General features: G+C 34.9%; 2 protein-coding genes and 1 non-coding gene across 3 annotated transcripts; 1 reads left to right on the top strand and 2 right to left on the bottom strand.

Annotated features, from left to right (window-relative positions):
- Positions 1-1907: 1907 nt before the first annotated feature.
- LOC107644941 (sterol 3-beta-glucosyltransferase UGT80B1) lies at positions 1908-7221 on the top strand. The gene is made up of 14 exons (XM_016348915.3): positions 1908-2957; positions 3189-3337; positions 3653-3892; positions 4044-4155; positions 4274-4444; positions 4590-4653; positions 4852-4909; positions 5011-5188; positions 5419-5549; positions 5732-5834; positions 6021-6097; positions 6209-6256; positions 6346-6495; positions 6674-7221. The coding sequence occupies exons 1-14, from the start codon at positions 2726-2728 to the stop codon at positions 6872-6874; spliced, it is 1914 nt and encodes a 637-aa protein (XP_016204401.1). The 5' UTR covers positions 1908-2725; the 3' UTR covers positions 6875-7221.
- An 86-nt stretch (positions 7222-7307) lies between these two features.
- Positions 7308-7502, bottom strand: LOC148566409 (U2 spliceosomal RNA). The gene has a single exon (XR_015885302.1). It is a non-coding gene; the product is annotated as a U2 spliceosomal RNA (small nuclear RNA).
- An 848-nt stretch (positions 7503-8350) lies between these two features.
- LOC107644945 (citrate-binding protein) lies at positions 8351-9116 on the bottom strand. Its single transcript, XM_016348921.3, has 2 exons — positions 8826-9116; positions 8351-8737 (listed from the first exon to the last, which is right to left on the bottom strand). The coding sequence occupies exons 1-2, from the start codon at positions 9114-9116 to the stop codon at positions 8351-8353; spliced, it is 678 nt and encodes a 225-aa protein (XP_016204407.1).
- Positions 9117-16254: the final 7138 nt, after the last annotated feature.

Here is a 16254-nt window from a genome sequence, read left to right as displayed (position 1 = left end):
TATATTAATTCCTTTCTCTCTAATACATATATTTATGAATTTTATTGCAAAAAATTAGTTATTAATAAGTTATTATGTATAAAAATATGTATTATATTTTATAAGTTTTTTATTATATTATTTTAAATAAATTTAATTATTTATGTATTACAAATTTAATTATTCTATTATAATAGATATGATTATTTTATTAGTTAATTTTTTAATGAACGTAGAGTATTTTTTATTTTCTTATTACAAAAGTTAAATTTAAATTGATTTGGTGTTAGCTTTTATACTATATTTAGTAATTGATGTATGATATTCTTTGTTATATTGTTTTGTCTTATTCTCCCTCAGCTATTGGAAAGGAAAAAAAATTAAAAGTTTTGGACACTTGTTAAAAAATTAAAAATAAAACTTTTTTTAACGGAGACAGAATTTTAAAATACTGGATTCTGGATACATTATCTTATCTATGAAAATTTGTTTCCTTATGGTTTTATTTTTAACAAGTTTCACCGAATGGTAAAATTCTTTGAGACGCGAGATTCCTGTGGGACTGTCTTGAATGGAGATTTGATTGTGGAGAATTTTTTTTTGTGGAGATGAAATAGGGATGGGAGACAAAATTCTTTTAAAATAGGCACGGGATCCAAACGGAGATCCTCGTCCTATCCTCGCTATTTTTCCGAAATTTATGAGTTCTTTGAATTATCCTTAATAGTTTATTTCTTATATATGTTTTTTAGTTATTTCTCACACACACATATATATAGAAACTCAAAACTCCTGATCTTTATTTGCATGACCGTTCTTCAATTCAAAGATCCCTAAAACTGCTCCATCCAACCTCTTTGCAGCCACCCACTCGTCACCCTTCTTACCGCATCGTCACACCTCACCGTGCCATCACCCTTACCGCATCGTAATTTTTATTTGCGGCGTTCTTTTTTGTAACTCTACCGTCGTGTCCATTCTCTTCTCTGTTGTCGTGTCTCTCACCTCGTCCACTGTTTTTTCCTTCGGCTCGTCGTTGCGTCTTCTATTGCGTTATTTCGAAAGAAGTCACCATCGTGTCATTTAGACTTTTTGTATAAAATCTTGCAGTTTTTGCATAAGATAGATACTTGCAGCTATATTCATATGAAAATTAATAATTAGTTAGAACTATTATGTAGATGGAGAATAGAAATGGGGAGCAATATTCTCCCGCGACGGGAAATGGAGGCGGAAATAGAGAACAAATCTAAAGACAAAAATGAAGAGTAGGGAGGCACCTCCGCTCCCGCCCTGTACCATTGACATTCCTAAATTTCACCACTATGTGACTTGTTCATAAAGCTCTAAATTTAATTTAATGGAATTATATTAAAAGAATTAAAGTATGACTTTAATTTTCTATTTACAATAATCTTTGACTCCCATGGGCGTAGGAACTTTAGCCAACGAAGCTCTGTTCAGTGTTGAGTGTTGATCCACATTGTTAACATTAATAACCCCACAAATTAAGGTCCATGCCCCACACGTAAATTATAAAGATGGAATATATAAATAAAGTGACTTTACAAGAAATGTATAAGATATTTAGCACCTTAAATATTTAACTATATTGGTGTCTTTTTTTCCATCTGAAAAAAAAAAGATCGATGACTTTATGAATATCTTAATCAATCGTTTCTGTAATATTATACTAAATAATTATTATGTACTGTATATGTAAAATTGAGTTACTTTATATAAAAATACATATTTAATATCTTAAAAAAATTATTATACTATTATAAATTTTATTATGAAAAATTTAATTATTTAGTAAAAAATATAAATAATATATATAAATATATTCAAATATACAATAATTAATTTGATGGTTGATATTTAATATATATAAATATATTCAAATATTATCTTTTTTTCCTTTAACAGGGAATTTTGTTTTCCTCTCTGGAAGAATGGAGGGTCACCTTCACAAAAATTGACATCTTTGTAATCCTAACTTCGTTGCTGTTATGTTTCTGACACTGAAATGGTTAAATGAAACAACTTCCTTGTCCAAAACAACTACCACCTCAAACCCATCCCAAAAAAAAAAAAAAAAAAAAAATCAAATTTTTTTCTTTTTATTTATTAAAATCCTTCCATTTTTCAGTCTTTTTTTGGGTACTTGAGTTGAAGCAAGTGGCAATGCCATGATTGGTGTAAATGGCGAATAAAGTTATTATGATTCCATTCTGCTGCAATCTCTTCTTCAGATGCCACCCTGTTTCAGTTAAGTGAAGCTTTCTCTCTTGTTCTTTGTGCTGAAAGTGATGGTATAGCTTGATAGAGCTGGGTCAAGGTTAGAATTGGAAAAAGTCTTTAGCTTTATGTTTACCGAACGTTCTTTGTGCTTGATTGACTGGTGGGTTGTATAAAGCTTTCAATTATTTAGTGTTGTGTTTGGTCTTTTTTGATCCCCCACTTGCCACCTGTTTATAGGGTGATTGAAAAAAAGGGCTAAAAGTGGAGATGGAGAATGTTCAGATGCCATGGAACTGGTTTTGAAGTACTTTATGGGTTTGTGAGCTTAGTATAGGTTTGATACATAAGAAAAAAGAAGGAAAATTTGCTCTTAGTTTTACCTATACGGTGAATTGAAGTGTGTTTAGAGGGTGCTATAGTTTAGTTGCTGGGTTTATTTGTTGTTTATGGAATTGGCAGAGTTAGAACTAGAAAAAGTGAATGAGAGTTGAAAATACAGATTATGGGAATGGGCAGTAATACCAATGGGATTGAATACTTGTCCAAGGAATTTTTAGAAGACTTTGTTAGCATACAGAATAAAGATCTCAGGAGAATGAGTGACAATGGATTGGTTATAGCGGAGAGTAAGCTTCCAGATGAACGGTTTGATTCGTCTTCTTGTAAAGAGGAAGAGGAATGTGAGGATCATCTAGGCCAGAGATCATCAAAAGTTGGCTCTTCACCGCGAGGAGGTTAGTTCTCATCAGATTCTTGTCAAAAGTTTCTTTTGTTAGTCCTATTAGGTAGTTGATGACTGTAAATTAAGCATTAGAATTGTTGTAATGTAGGTTATGGACTGTGTTCTTGCGTCATGTCTCCTCTTCGATATGTTTCTCGGATCATTTATATCTTTAATTATGTACGAATGGCAAGCATATTTGATGCTATGACATAGTATAAAAAGTTGAATATTGTTCTTGAAGGTTTGGAGCATTTCACCAGAGAGACAGCTGGAACTGAGAGGAACCTGCTTATTTCTGGACATGAAGTTATGCTTACTAGATCAATGATGGAAAAATGGGGATCTCCGAGGCATGAACTAATATTGGACAGGTTGTCCGAGCGTGATAAGGTACATATAAGTATCATCTTATTTACATCGTTTTGATTTTCATGTTTGTGCTTGTGCATTTTTAGTCTAATTTAAGTTATATGCTTAGATGTTAGTGTTATTTCAAGTATATATGGAAGAATACTTAATTACTTGTATGTATATGCTGCATATTCATGCTTAGGAGCTGACTCTACATTTTGATATTATTATTTTGTTCTGTTAAGATAAAATCCATATTTTAAAATATGTAGCATAACATAGCTCTCTTCTTGAAATTCTCCTTTTATTTGTGATTTATGCATTAGAGTTGCTAAATTCTTTCAATTCTCTCAGCAAAAACTGATTGCCAACCTAGTGAGGATACAAAATGATGGGACTGTTGAAGTTGATCTAGAGAAAAGTGCACCTGTTGCATCAGAATTATTGGAGTTCCAATCTTTTGAAGATTCAACATTGAGTGGAAGTCTTATTTCTGAATCAAAAAAATCAATTCCACAGCTGCAAATTGTCATTCTTGTGGTTGGAACTAGAGGAGATGTACAACCTTTCTTGGCCATTGCAAAAAAACTTCAGGCATGTTTGAATATTCCTGACCAATTCTTTCATGAGATCATGCGTGACAATGATCTATTTCAGAGGATACAATCAATATTTCCAAGTACTTTCAATGAACTCTATCCAAATTGTCAACTATTCTGAACTCATACTTTATTATTGTTAGCAGGAGTATGGTCACCATGTTAGGCTGGCAACACATGCTGATTTTGACACATTTGTAAAGTCTGCTGGCGTAGATTTCTATCCTTTGGGTGGCGACCCTCGTGCTTTGGCAGCATGTAAGAGTTTAATGCAGTATTTACCAATCATGAACCTTTACACTTAATAGTTTAATACTTTGATGCAATATTTTCTATCCTTGGTCCTTGAAATTATACTATGTTTTGCTGATACTAGATATGGTGAGGAATAAAGGTTTAATCCCTTCCGGTCCGACTGAAATATCTATTCAAAGAAAGCAGCTGAAGGCCATAGTTGATTCTCTTCTTCCGGCATGCACGGCACCTGATTTGGAAACTGGCGTTCCTTTCAGAGCTCAGGCTATTATTGCGAATCCCACCGCTTGTGGTGAGTGGTTAGAAGCCTAATGTACTTTGTGTTCTTCTTCATTTCATACTTTGACATTTATTTTCATTTCTTTCTTTTCCATTTACATGTGTATTGTTTCTCCAATTCATAAGAGATGAACTGAATCATATTTCATGGTTTGTAGGACATATACATGTTGCTGAAGCCCTTGGAGTGCCGATACACATATTCTTCACGATGCCTTGGACGTAAGTTAAAGTCATAATAATGATCATTAAGTGGAAATTTATGTTATTTACTTTTGATATAGAAGGCTAAGGCTATATTGCTTTCATAAGATACAGATGATTCCATGATTCCTGATTCATAATAACCATTAAGCCTATAGTTCTTTATAAATTCTTTCTTGGAATCACTTCTCACATACATGTTTTCTCAATAGGCAGGCCAACATATCAGTTCCCACATCCTCTGGCTCGTGTTCCGCAAAGTGCTGGTTACTGGGTATGTACTTTTCTTAAACAACTGTTTGCATTCTGAATTTTGATAACTGTGTAATATGTTGCTGGCGAAGTTTACCAGTAATCATGTTTCATTGCATCCAGCTGTCCTATATAATTGTTGATCTTCTGATATGGTGGGGGATCCGAGGAATTATTAATGACTTCAGGAAAAGGAAATTGAAGCTTGCTCCTATTGCATACTTCAGCATGTACCGTGGATCGATATCTCATTTACCAACTGCATATATGTGGAGTCCTCATGTTGTTCCCAAGCCTAGTGGTATGGACATGGATCAAATAAGCACAAACATGATTAGTGTTCAATGCTAGTTTCTTGAGTAGCTTAATTGCATAGTAACTTTTGACTTGGAGTAGAATTTGGTGCTCTCTTTTGCTCCATACCCATGTTCTGTTGATAAAACCACACTATTTGTCTTGAAATGTTTGATAAGCATGCTTTGTAGTGTCAAATTTCTTACCATTGCTAAAAATATCTAACAAATTTTACAGATTGGGGACCTTTAGTTGATGTTGTTGGTTATTGTTTCTTAAACGTTGGAGCAAAGTATCAACCACGCAAGGATTTCGTCGAATGGATCCAAAAAGGCTCAAAACCATTATATTTTGGGTTTGGGAGCATGGTAATGGTGATTTTCTCTTGAACTGGGTCATTTTGTATGAACAAATGAGTAGTTTTTCTGCAATTTTAATGTCTTCACAACATTAATAAAGTCTTAAAACAAGTTTTTTATTTTCCAACATAATAAAAAAATGGAGTTTTTGTTAGTCCTCTAAATGATAGTATTGTGTTTTACTTTGTTAGCCTCTTGAAGATCCTAAAAGAGCTACTGATGTTATAATAGAGGCTCTGAATGATACCGAACAACGGGGAATCATCGATCGAGGCTGGGGAAATCTCGGAAACTGTAAGTATTCTCCTCCAAATTTTATTCCTTAATTTTTATTCTGTCCCAGTTTAGTTCCTTTCAGAATTCTCAATGTTAAATACCACATTAGATTTGGTTTGTCATCAACACTTTGTTCAGAAATTAGATCATGATCAATGCCACTTCCATCTTTGTTTGGGATAGTTATTTTGTTCCATTATGCAGTGACAGAAGTTCCTGACAATGTTTTCCTTCTAGAAGGATGCCCTCACGACTGGTTGTTTCCTCAATGTTCCGCCGTGGTGAGTCGAAATTTACACTTCCAGGGTTATTTGGGAAAGAAAAAGAATAAAAAATGTTTATCACGCCAAAGTGATCAACTGGAGATAATTTAATTTCTGCACAAAATGCAGGTGCATCATGGTGGAGCTGGAACCACAGCTACAGGACTAAAAGCCGGGGTAATGTTCAATGTTGTAGCATAAGAAACTGTGTTTATGTCTTAGCATTTCTGCCGGTTGATTACTAATATAACTACCATAACTAACAGTGTCCGACAACCATCGTTCCATTCTTCGGAGATCAATTCTTTTGGGGGGATAGAATATATCAAAAAGGGCTAGGTCCAGCACCAATTCCAATTTCTCAGCTCACTCTTGAGAATTTATCAAATGCCATAAAGTTCATGCTCCAGCCAGAGGTAACTTGGAGTCCAAGCTACACAATCTATGACTAGCATTGAAGTTGAAAATGGAAACATCTATATTTCCTTGAATGTTAGATTTACTGGTTATTCAATTCAGGTCTTTTTTCTTATGGTCATGGTTTCTGTTACATTTAATGGTTAGATCCACTCGATTCTAATAATAAACCTTCAGGTGAAGTCTCGAGCAATGGAAGTTGCAAAGTTGATTAAGGATGAAGATGGTGTTACTGCGGCAGTTGACGCGTTTCACCGGCATCTACCGTCTGAGCTACCGCTCCCAACTCCATCTCTGGTGGAGGATCACCCAAATGCTTTGCAGTGGTTTTTTCTTCAAATAGCCAAGTGGTGTTGTGTGCCTTGTGGTGGTGTATAGTTTTTTTTCCCACACCAAGTTAAGTATTTTCTTTTATTCATTATATAGTTATTTTTTTTAGATGAGAGCTATAAGCCTTGCATTTTTCAAAATAGGAGGATAGCATTCTATTGATTTCAGTCAAGTAATTTTTGTGAAGGTTTGACTAATAATTACGTATTGAAGATGTATATTTCATCATCCCATAAGAAAAATAGAATCCATAGCAATAGAAGTTGAGGATAAGAGCTTGGTTTCATTAGTTATATAGCACATAGTTTGCAGTTACCTATGTATTTTTGTTTAATTTGTGTTCTCCTATCATGGATCAATTTTGTGTTGTGGAAGACTCAAATCTCTTCACTTTACACTAACGTATTCAATTTATTCTTGTGTTTTTTGCCCCAAATAGATTGTATTCTAGGGTTAAAATGCAATATTTCAAACTGAATAGGTGGGGTGCGCCAGGCCCATGCGATAGTGTAAGGCTTAGGCGACGCTCGACAAGCCCAGTAGCAAGCTACTGTATGGCCCATCGCCCTCAAAAAATAAATTTAATATCGTGTGGGCCAATGGCCCACATATCAGATATTAAACTGATAAGAACAGATACTACACTTGATCTTAGCCAAAAGGCCGAGAAAGGTATGCTTTTTAGAGTCCAAGAATTGTTCTTTTATAACCAAAGGCTTGAATGCTTGTTCCCCTTCCCGCCGATGTGCGACATGATCTCAAACGTTCTAATGAACATAGCTCTCAAAGTTGTACCAATTATTATTTTGACAGAAAGCATACAAGTCTTACAAATCTGGATCGTATTTTGAAGTTCCTAAGAATTAGATCACATCTTTGGATCACTAAGGATTATAAGATTCTATATATTTTGATGTTTGAAAGGGTGATTTCTTTGGTGCCCATCTTTGTTTAGAGGGTAATAAGGATATTAATTACATTGATCAAAGACTACGAGAAGTAAAAGAATCATAACAAGGACAAGTACTCAATATCAGTTATTACTAATTAACTATCTATACTCATAATTGTGTGATCTACTAAAATAATGTTTTAATTAGGAATAAATCTACAACTTCAAAGTTCAAATAACTAAATAATGTGTAATGAAATAACTTGAATGGAGGTTTTGGCCTGCAAATGCTTCAAAATCATCCTGACCAACCACCATGAAGTGCTCTGAATAATATTCAAGTTCAGATCCTGGAATATTCATCATTCATTTTGTACACATTAGATGGGCCGAATATTAAGTGTAATTATTTATTGAGAAGAGCTAGTTAGTTAGATAATAAGTTATTAGCTAACATTTCAATCAATAATATAATCCAATAATTTAGCTTCGATTAGACATATTAGAAATAGAATATGGTCAACCAGTTGATTAAACTTGGGTTCCAGAGCAAACCAACTTAATTTTGAATCTTGGATCAACTAAACAGAGAATACTAACAACAATGGATTATTATTGAATAAACAAAATTATTATAATCTATAAATTTTGATGTCTCTCCATCTTGATTCCATGTAATAGCTTATATTAGCAGGTGCTGCATAAACACCACATTTGAAGTACAAGTCTCCAGGACCTTTATCCTTTGTATGAAACTTTTTCTTTCCATCAATGAACACTGAAACGGTTCCACCATCAACATCATGGATGATATTCAGTCTGAACCACTTGTCATAAAGATTTTCAGCCACTAAATCTCTGCTGTAGTATCTCATTTCTCCGTTATTATATATTCTTAGTATAAGTGTGGTAGCACCATGTGCAGCACCATGGATCTGTGCTATTGTAGCACCAGATGTTCCATTTGGTACAAAACCATACCCTTCAAATTGCCACACCCCTGAGTTGTAGTCAAGCCCCTGAAATATTAAAATAAAGTTTACTTGCGATACAAGGAAGAACACAGAAAGAGTTTAATTTTGATATACTGAAAATAATTAAGCATACTGAGATACGAATTTCCGTGCGAGGTTGAGTGTGGCTGGTTGGTTCATGAGGCTTGTCGTCGGCGTAGACCCATAACCAATGGATTCCATGTTCATAGCTATACCTTTGGTCTAAGGGTATGTCATATGGTTTTTGCAGTTTCAAATTTGCTTGTGTCAAAGGAACAGGGATAAATCCAAGAGTAGGATCTCCATATGCTACTACTTCTAAGGAATTATCTACACAGAGTAACAGAAGAAAAAATATAGATATAGATAGAGTAGAATAATTATTGCATGATGAGCGGCACATGTTTTTTTCTTTTTGCTCAACAACTACACTTCGCAGCCATGATGAAACCTTTAGCAGCAGTGGCAGATACATATATAGCTCCTAGTTTCTAATTAAGAATGAATCATCGTATTATTATTTTATCCTAATTAGTTGAGCCAACTAACCCCTTGATTGTTGTTTAGTATAAGGAAATAATAATTAACCTGATACACGGGCTTGGTTTATTATATTAGATATATATGTCACTGCCAATAATCATCATCAGTGTCTTAATATGTAGTATTTTCTCTTGGAGTTTCATGTGAGGAATAATGCAGGTTAAGGCCCGCAAAAAAACTGGAAATAATGCGTCAACCATGGTCACCCTAAGGATAATCTTGATCAAAAGCTTCACACATGCATGATCCCTATGGTAAAGAAGTATATCCCCGAATATTCGTTATATATATATATATATATATATATACCTTAAACCAAAAACAATATATGTATATGAGTGGAGAAAAGAAACACTTGCCAGAATAAAGTGAAGAAATTGGTAACGGAGGATAAGAGGCCAAACTCAATATGACAATGCATGCTATGTTGTGATTTGTGAATAAGAAAAGATTAAAAACCAACCCTTTTTTTTAACAAAAAAAATGTTTAATATGTTTTTTTTTTAATATTTATCTATCTAAGTTAATATAATTCAAATCATTAACTTGTTTATTATTTTGGTATAAACATTTAATAATTAACAATTTTATCCTGACCACAATTATGCTTTTTATTTTTCGACCGCATCTGTTGAACCATGGACATAAGTCCAGATCACCAACACTCTTCTGAACAAGAATAGTATTTGTTTTGTTTTTTCTTTCATAATACCTGTAAAAGAAAATACAATAATTGAAATGGGCCTCTTTTGTATAGATTTAACTACATTTACAAAGGCTATGCAGAAAATTTTGTTAAATTGAAAAAAAGAACAATGGTGGGCCTGGGCTCGGTCAGAGGCCCTTGCCTATACCCAACAAGATTATAGTATAGAATTTTCATTCATTAATTTGAGTTGGTGGTTAGCTCATTTAAACATGCGTCAATTTCTTTTCATAACTAGTATTTAAATACGATTATGCTAGGTGTATATTAAAATCAACTACCAAAGTCAACAACTATATAAAATATATGTTGAAATACAAATATACGTTAAAAATAAATTAAACTACGCATAAATTTTTATACATAAATACATTAGTGATATTCTGATGCATGCGAAATAGAAGCTATTTCTCACAACAACAATAATAATAATAATAATTTGATTTGTATTTTTATTTTTATTTTTTAATATTTTTTACTTCTAATATCTTAGGAAAAAAAAATGAAAATGCTAATTGCAATGATCAATCAAATAGTATGTTCACTATCTACCTACCACTCATTTAAAATTACATCAATTTTTTTTCATTATATTTATATAAATTTGCATTATAAAAAGGTCATTTCTATCTTGATAATACCACTCATTCCCAAAAAATCTTAATTGGATAGAAAGATTGAAAATTGTACTGAACTCTTTCTTAGTGCATTTCCATTGATTGCACAAAAAATTGTATATAGTATTCATTGTTTTAGAAATCTGGGTTCGATTTTGGTTATGTTTTGGGTGATTTTGATTCGTTCCGATTCGAAGTTGTTTTTCACCATAAAAATATATGTTTTAGAGTAAAATTAATAATGTTATATTATATTTTTATACTTCAATTAATATTTTTATATCATATAATATTGTTTTTATTTTAAAATAATTTATTTTAAAATAAATATGATATAATATTTGTTAAATTTAACTAGTAAGATAAACAAGACAAATGAAGACTATAATAACGTAAATATAAAATATATTTGGAATATTATTTGGTATAAAAAATAAAAAAGCATTGATATTGTTTGAAAAAGTATATGAAAATTTTTAAGCAAGAAAAAAGGATAACTATTAAAAAAAATTGTAAGTGTAGTTAGAGAAATATGGAAGCTGACTCAGCATCCTAAAATAGAAAAGGCATTTAGAGATTAGAAGAGTTTAGAAACTTGTTGGTAACTAACTCTCCAGCTCGTCAAATCCAGAAGCGGTGTATAAGTACTATGTAACGCAAAGAACCTTATGCTAATTTTCAATGTGAAAAGATTTCAGATCTAATAATTCTTCCTTCTCTTTCTTCTTCTACTCTCTTCTCTCTCTGTTTCTTCAACAGTTTCTGATACCTTACATGGTATCAGAGCTGGATGATCCATGGAACCTGAATCTAATCCTATCAGAAGCCATGAAAGTACCGCTTCAAGAACTCTAACGAGTTTCTTCAACCAGAATACGTTCGCTGCGTTCTCGTCTATCAAGCTTAACGAGCATAATTTCAAAGATTGGAGGAAGCAGGCCCTAGCATGCATCAAAATGAACAAGCTACAAAATCACTTAGATCCACAAAAAATTCCGTCAAAACTCAACTCGGAAACTGAATCTGCATCAGATACTCCATCATACACTGATTGGGAGGCACAGGAATTCAAATCTCAGCTACAAACACAGGAAGAATTGCTTGAAAGATTTAGGAAAGTAGATATTGGATCTCTTCAAGCAAATCTAACGCAAAAAAGGTGATGCGCCTAACAATAACTCTTACAACTTCAACAATAGTTCCAACAACTTTAGAGGAGGCTATAGAGGTGGACGTACCAGAGGATTCAGAGGCGGAGGCGGCAGATCCTCCTGGTGGCAAGGTAATCGGCCTCAGTGCCAAGTGTGTGGGAAGATAGGACACATTGCATTGCAATGCTACCACCGCTTTGACCAGAACTACACTAATCCACAACTCCAACCTCTCAATGTTGCACCTCCTCCTTCCATGGCATTCCACAACGGCGGACAAGTGCAACATCACACACCATAATCTAGTCCTCAACAGCATGCTGCTCCAAGTCCTTAGCCCTACCTTGCCTTGCCCTCTGCAGTGCCTAATGCCGGCTGGTATCCAGACTCCGGAGCGTCGCACCATATTACCTTCGACCAGAGTAACCTCAACACAGGATCAGAATATGATGGATCACAACAGGTATATGGTGGTAATGGCCAAGGTATGAAAATTACACATATTGAAAATTCTATATTGCATGCATCTCTATCAAATAGACCATTTAGACTGCAAAACCTGCTCCATGTTCCCAACATTTCAAAAAATTTAATAAGCGTAGCTAAGTTTGCCCTGGATAATTGCGTTTTCTTTGAGTTTTGGGCTTATCTATGCAATGTGAAATGTCAGATAACCAGACAGGTTTTACTACAAGGACTCCTTAGGGATGGTCTCTACAAATTTGAAGGAATTTCAGTAAACACAAGTTCCAATACTCCACACACCACCTCACTGCCCCCTCATACACCTATCAGTGCAAACACCTTGACTCAAACACCTCCCTCAACCATAAAACCCAATAAAACAAACACGCACCCTATGCCATTGCTGCTCTTGTTCCTGCTGCTGTCTGCATGGCTCCTGTTTATGCAGCAATCACATATGGGAATAACAGTGAATGTCACAACTCTATAGGAAATGTATATACAAACATTACATGTAAAAATAGTACCCAAACTATGTAGCTATAACATCGAAAGCTTGGTCACCCCAGTGACAAAATAGTTAGTCTTGTCATGAAAGAATGTAATATCCCTCATGAATCAATAAATAAAAAAAATTCTATTCCTACTTTGTGTCATGCATGCTGAAGGTTGTGGTAGGCTTAGAGAAGGGGGGTTGAATCTATGCCTTCCTTTTAAGTTGCTGTTATTACCTTTTTAAAACAAACTTTCAATTCAGGTTCTGTTTGAACTCAGCAGCAGAAATTTATGAGACAAATTATTTTTGTCTCATGAATATCAGAAAACAAAACTCAGCAGAGAAGAGAAAAGCTAACACCAGCATGTATCCTGGTTCGGTTGCCTTGTGCTATGCAACCTACATCCAGTCTCCTCCACAACTATGGAAGAATTTCACTATAGTTAACAGTATTACATACACCAATTTCACAGGATTGACCCAATTATTTCACACTCAAGTTCTAACTTAACTTGACATTGGCTATGCTAATACTTCACTATTCACTCTTAGTGCTAACCCAACTAAGAAAGGGATACCTTACAGGTACAAGATACAAGACACTTAACCAACCTAAAGAAATCAGAAAATAACTCTAGGCTTTTCTCTCAAGTATTTCACTCAGCCTTTTTTCACTCATGGCTTTTACTTGAGTTTCCTCACAATGCCTTTTCTCGCAAGAAATTACAGAAAGATAAACATTGAAAAGTACATTACAATCTGTAAAACATGAAGGAGATTGATTTCATCAACAGCCTCTGTGCTATGCGAAAAAACCAGATTGGCAAGCCTCTGATTCAATTCTTCATACTAGCGGAATGCACCTTTGATTAGGTTACACTGTCCAGTTAGTTGAACTTCTTCAAAGAGCTCTCTCAGAACAAGACCTCTATTCACTGGTTTTCTCTCCTTGGTTTCTGAATGAACAGCAAACCTCTTTTATCTCCTTGCATGTTACTTGGTTCTTCTTCCAAGGTCAACACCTTGAGCCTTGAGCTTCACCAACCCACAGATTCACTTTTTCTCCTTAAACCTTAGAGTAGAAACTTTGCTTCTGACTTCCTCATCTTGACCGAAAGCCATAAAGTAATAACCACAAAGATCTTCCAATGATCAACTTGATCTGAGCCCTTGAAAACCAACTTGGTCCCCAAGACATGTTTGAAACCGTGGATTTACAGCAGAGAGGAACGAAAATTCTCTTTTCCATATAACCCAAAATGGAGATACAGAGAATTGAAGATGAAGAGAAGAAAGAGTGTTGCATGTATGAGGAAATGGGTTACCTTTAATATTTTCTTAAGCTTGATTTGGTTTGAACTCACTGATTTGACATCTGCCTTTCAAGCTTAATCTCTCTCTTTCTTTCTTCTTCGGTGAATGGCGTGTGGGAGAAGCTCTCTCTCTTTCTTCTGTGTTTTCTGACCAAGAGCAAAAGGTGAACGTTGATTTTGTGAGAGCAGGTGAGAGAGTTTTGCTTGCTGAATTCAATCGGGCTTGGATATGGATATGGATATGGTTTGCTTAGCCCGTTTTGATTTCTTTGGTTTTGTTTCTCTTGGGCTTCGCTTGATTTACTAGCCCCCATCCTTGTTGTTTTATTTTGTTCCAATTGGGCTGCTTGTATTGAATTATGGCCTGCAACACATAATAAATAATTAGTAATATATAATTATAATTAATCCACACTAATTATTTATTTGCCAAAAATAATGTTTGTCATCACTAATTAATTTTGTTAATTTCTTAACTCAACACATGCTGCATCAGTAAACTGCATCAGTTACCTCACCCTGAGTCCCTCACACCCTACAAACCTCTAGAACTTGTGTTCTCAGATATTTGGGGTCCAGCCCCTGTTTACAGCAGACTAGGCCACAGATACTACATTTGCTTTATTGATGTTAGCACTCGGTATACCTGCACCTATTTGTTGGAATCAAAGGGCCAAGCCTTTGACGCGTTTGTGAAATTTAAAGCACTCATTGAAAACAAAACAGGCTTAAAGATTAAATCCATCCAAATAGATAATACAAAGGAATATGTCTCAAATGCATTCACAGCCTACCTTACTTCTAATGGAATTCATCACAGACTAACCTGTCCCTACTCCCATCAACAAAATGGGACCGTTGAAAGAAAACATCACCACATCACTGAAACTGTCCTTACACTACTAGCTCAGGCTTCCTTACCCTTATCTTTTTGGGGAGATGCTACCCTCTCTGCCACTTACCTCATCAACCGACTACCCAGCCCTACTCTCTCCTGCAAGTCCCCATTGGAACTCCTCATTGGCCGGAAACCTGACTACTTATTCCTTAAACCGTTTGGCTGTACATGCTACCCCCTCCTCAAACACTACAACCCCCACAAGTTTGACTTTAAATCTCATCAATGTATCTTCATTGGGTACTCAGACAACCAGAAAAGGGTATCGATGCCTATCCCCACTAGGAAAGGAGTTTGTCTCTAGAGATGTTGTCTTTAATGAATCCGAATTTCCGTTTTTCCATCTATTCCCTGCCTCAACTAACCCTCTTCTAGTGTCACAGACTCCAGCCAACCCAGGTCCCCTCCTATTCTCTCTTCATGCTCTGCCTCGCTAGACTCTGGCACCCTCCTCTCTGACCTAGCAGCCCCTCCTTCAACCATCTATCACCTTCCCTGACAATGCTCAATCTATCCAGCCTCTGGCACCCTCCTCTCAGCCACAACAGCCCCTCCCTCAACCCCTCTATCAACCCTCTGGTGCCTCTCCCCTTCCAGCCCCAGTCCAATGCATTAATCACTATCAACCAATCTCCCATAGTCTGATTAGCTATATTGAGAATTTTAGGCCATAATTCCCTTATATTTTGGCTCTGAGGACTGGCATAGACTGCTATGAGGAACCATTTCTTTTCACTCTGAGTTTGGATTTTAACATGTAAATATTGACTATGCTTTTCTATGGTGGTTATGTTGATATCTGGTCTATTCCAGCAGATCCATATGCCTCCTACAAATCCCTGAGCTTCTTCCAAAATAGAGTAAGAGAAACCAAGGTTATGTATCACTCTTTTTGCTGTGTCTCTACTACACTTAGTTTCCAAAAGAATAGCAATGTCTGGTCTATGTTGTCTCATCAATTCTTTAAAGATGCGCCTAAAAGTCTCGCTAGTCGCACCTCGCACATTCCAAATAAGAGTATTCATTAAAACAAAAATGATGATTGAAAAGGTAGATAAACCAGTTGTTAAACAAAAAACAGACAGAAATTAGAAAGCTAAAGCTAAAGAGAAATAAGAATAAAACTCTAATTTACTTTGCACAAAGAGTAAAATTGGAATTAATTAATTGAAATAAGAGTATTCTAGGTATAAAATGTTATTAACATTTCAGTCTCTATCTCTACAAATTTTAGTCCCATGTGTCCCTACTTTTTGGAGGTACTGAAATATTGAAATTTTGGAGATAGAGACAAAAATTTTAGTACCAGTCTCTGAACCAACAAACATAATATTGAATCTCTGTCTCTCAAT

Source organism: Arachis ipaensis, chromosome B5 (assembly GCF_059453495.1).
Source record: "Arachis ipaensis isolate K30076 ecotype BB chromosome B5, ASM5945349v1, whole genome shotgun sequence".
NCBI classification, from domain to species: domain Eukaryota; kingdom Viridiplantae; phylum Streptophyta; class Magnoliopsida; order Fabales; family Fabaceae; genus Arachis; species Arachis ipaensis.
This window is presented reverse-complemented; position numbering and strand designations above follow the sequence as displayed.

What these genes read in the sequence shown, in the direction of transcription:
- LOC107644945 (XM_016348921.3), bottom strand. Translation starts at nt 9,116, where the DNA reads ATGTGCCGCTCATCATGCAATAATTATTCTACTCTATCTATATCTATA. An exon ending in GCACGGAAATTCGTATCTCA is followed by an intron (nt 8,738 to 8,825) that starts GTATGCTTAATT and finishes TTAATATTTCAG; the next exon opens with GGGCTTGACTACAACTCAGG.
- LOC107644941 (XM_016348915.3), top strand. Translation starts at nt 2,726, where the DNA reads ATGGGAATGGGCAGTAATACCAATGGGATTGAATACTTGTCCAAGGAA. An exon ending in CCATTGCAAAAAAACTTCAG is followed by an intron (nt 3,893 to 4,043) that starts GCATGTTTGAAT and finishes TATTGTTAGCAG; the next exon opens with GAGTATGGTCACCATGTTAG. An exon ending in TTCCTCAATGTTCCGCCGTG is followed by an intron (nt 6,098 to 6,208) that starts GTGAGTCGAAAT and finishes CACAAAATGCAG; the next exon opens with GTGCATCATGGTGGAGCTGG.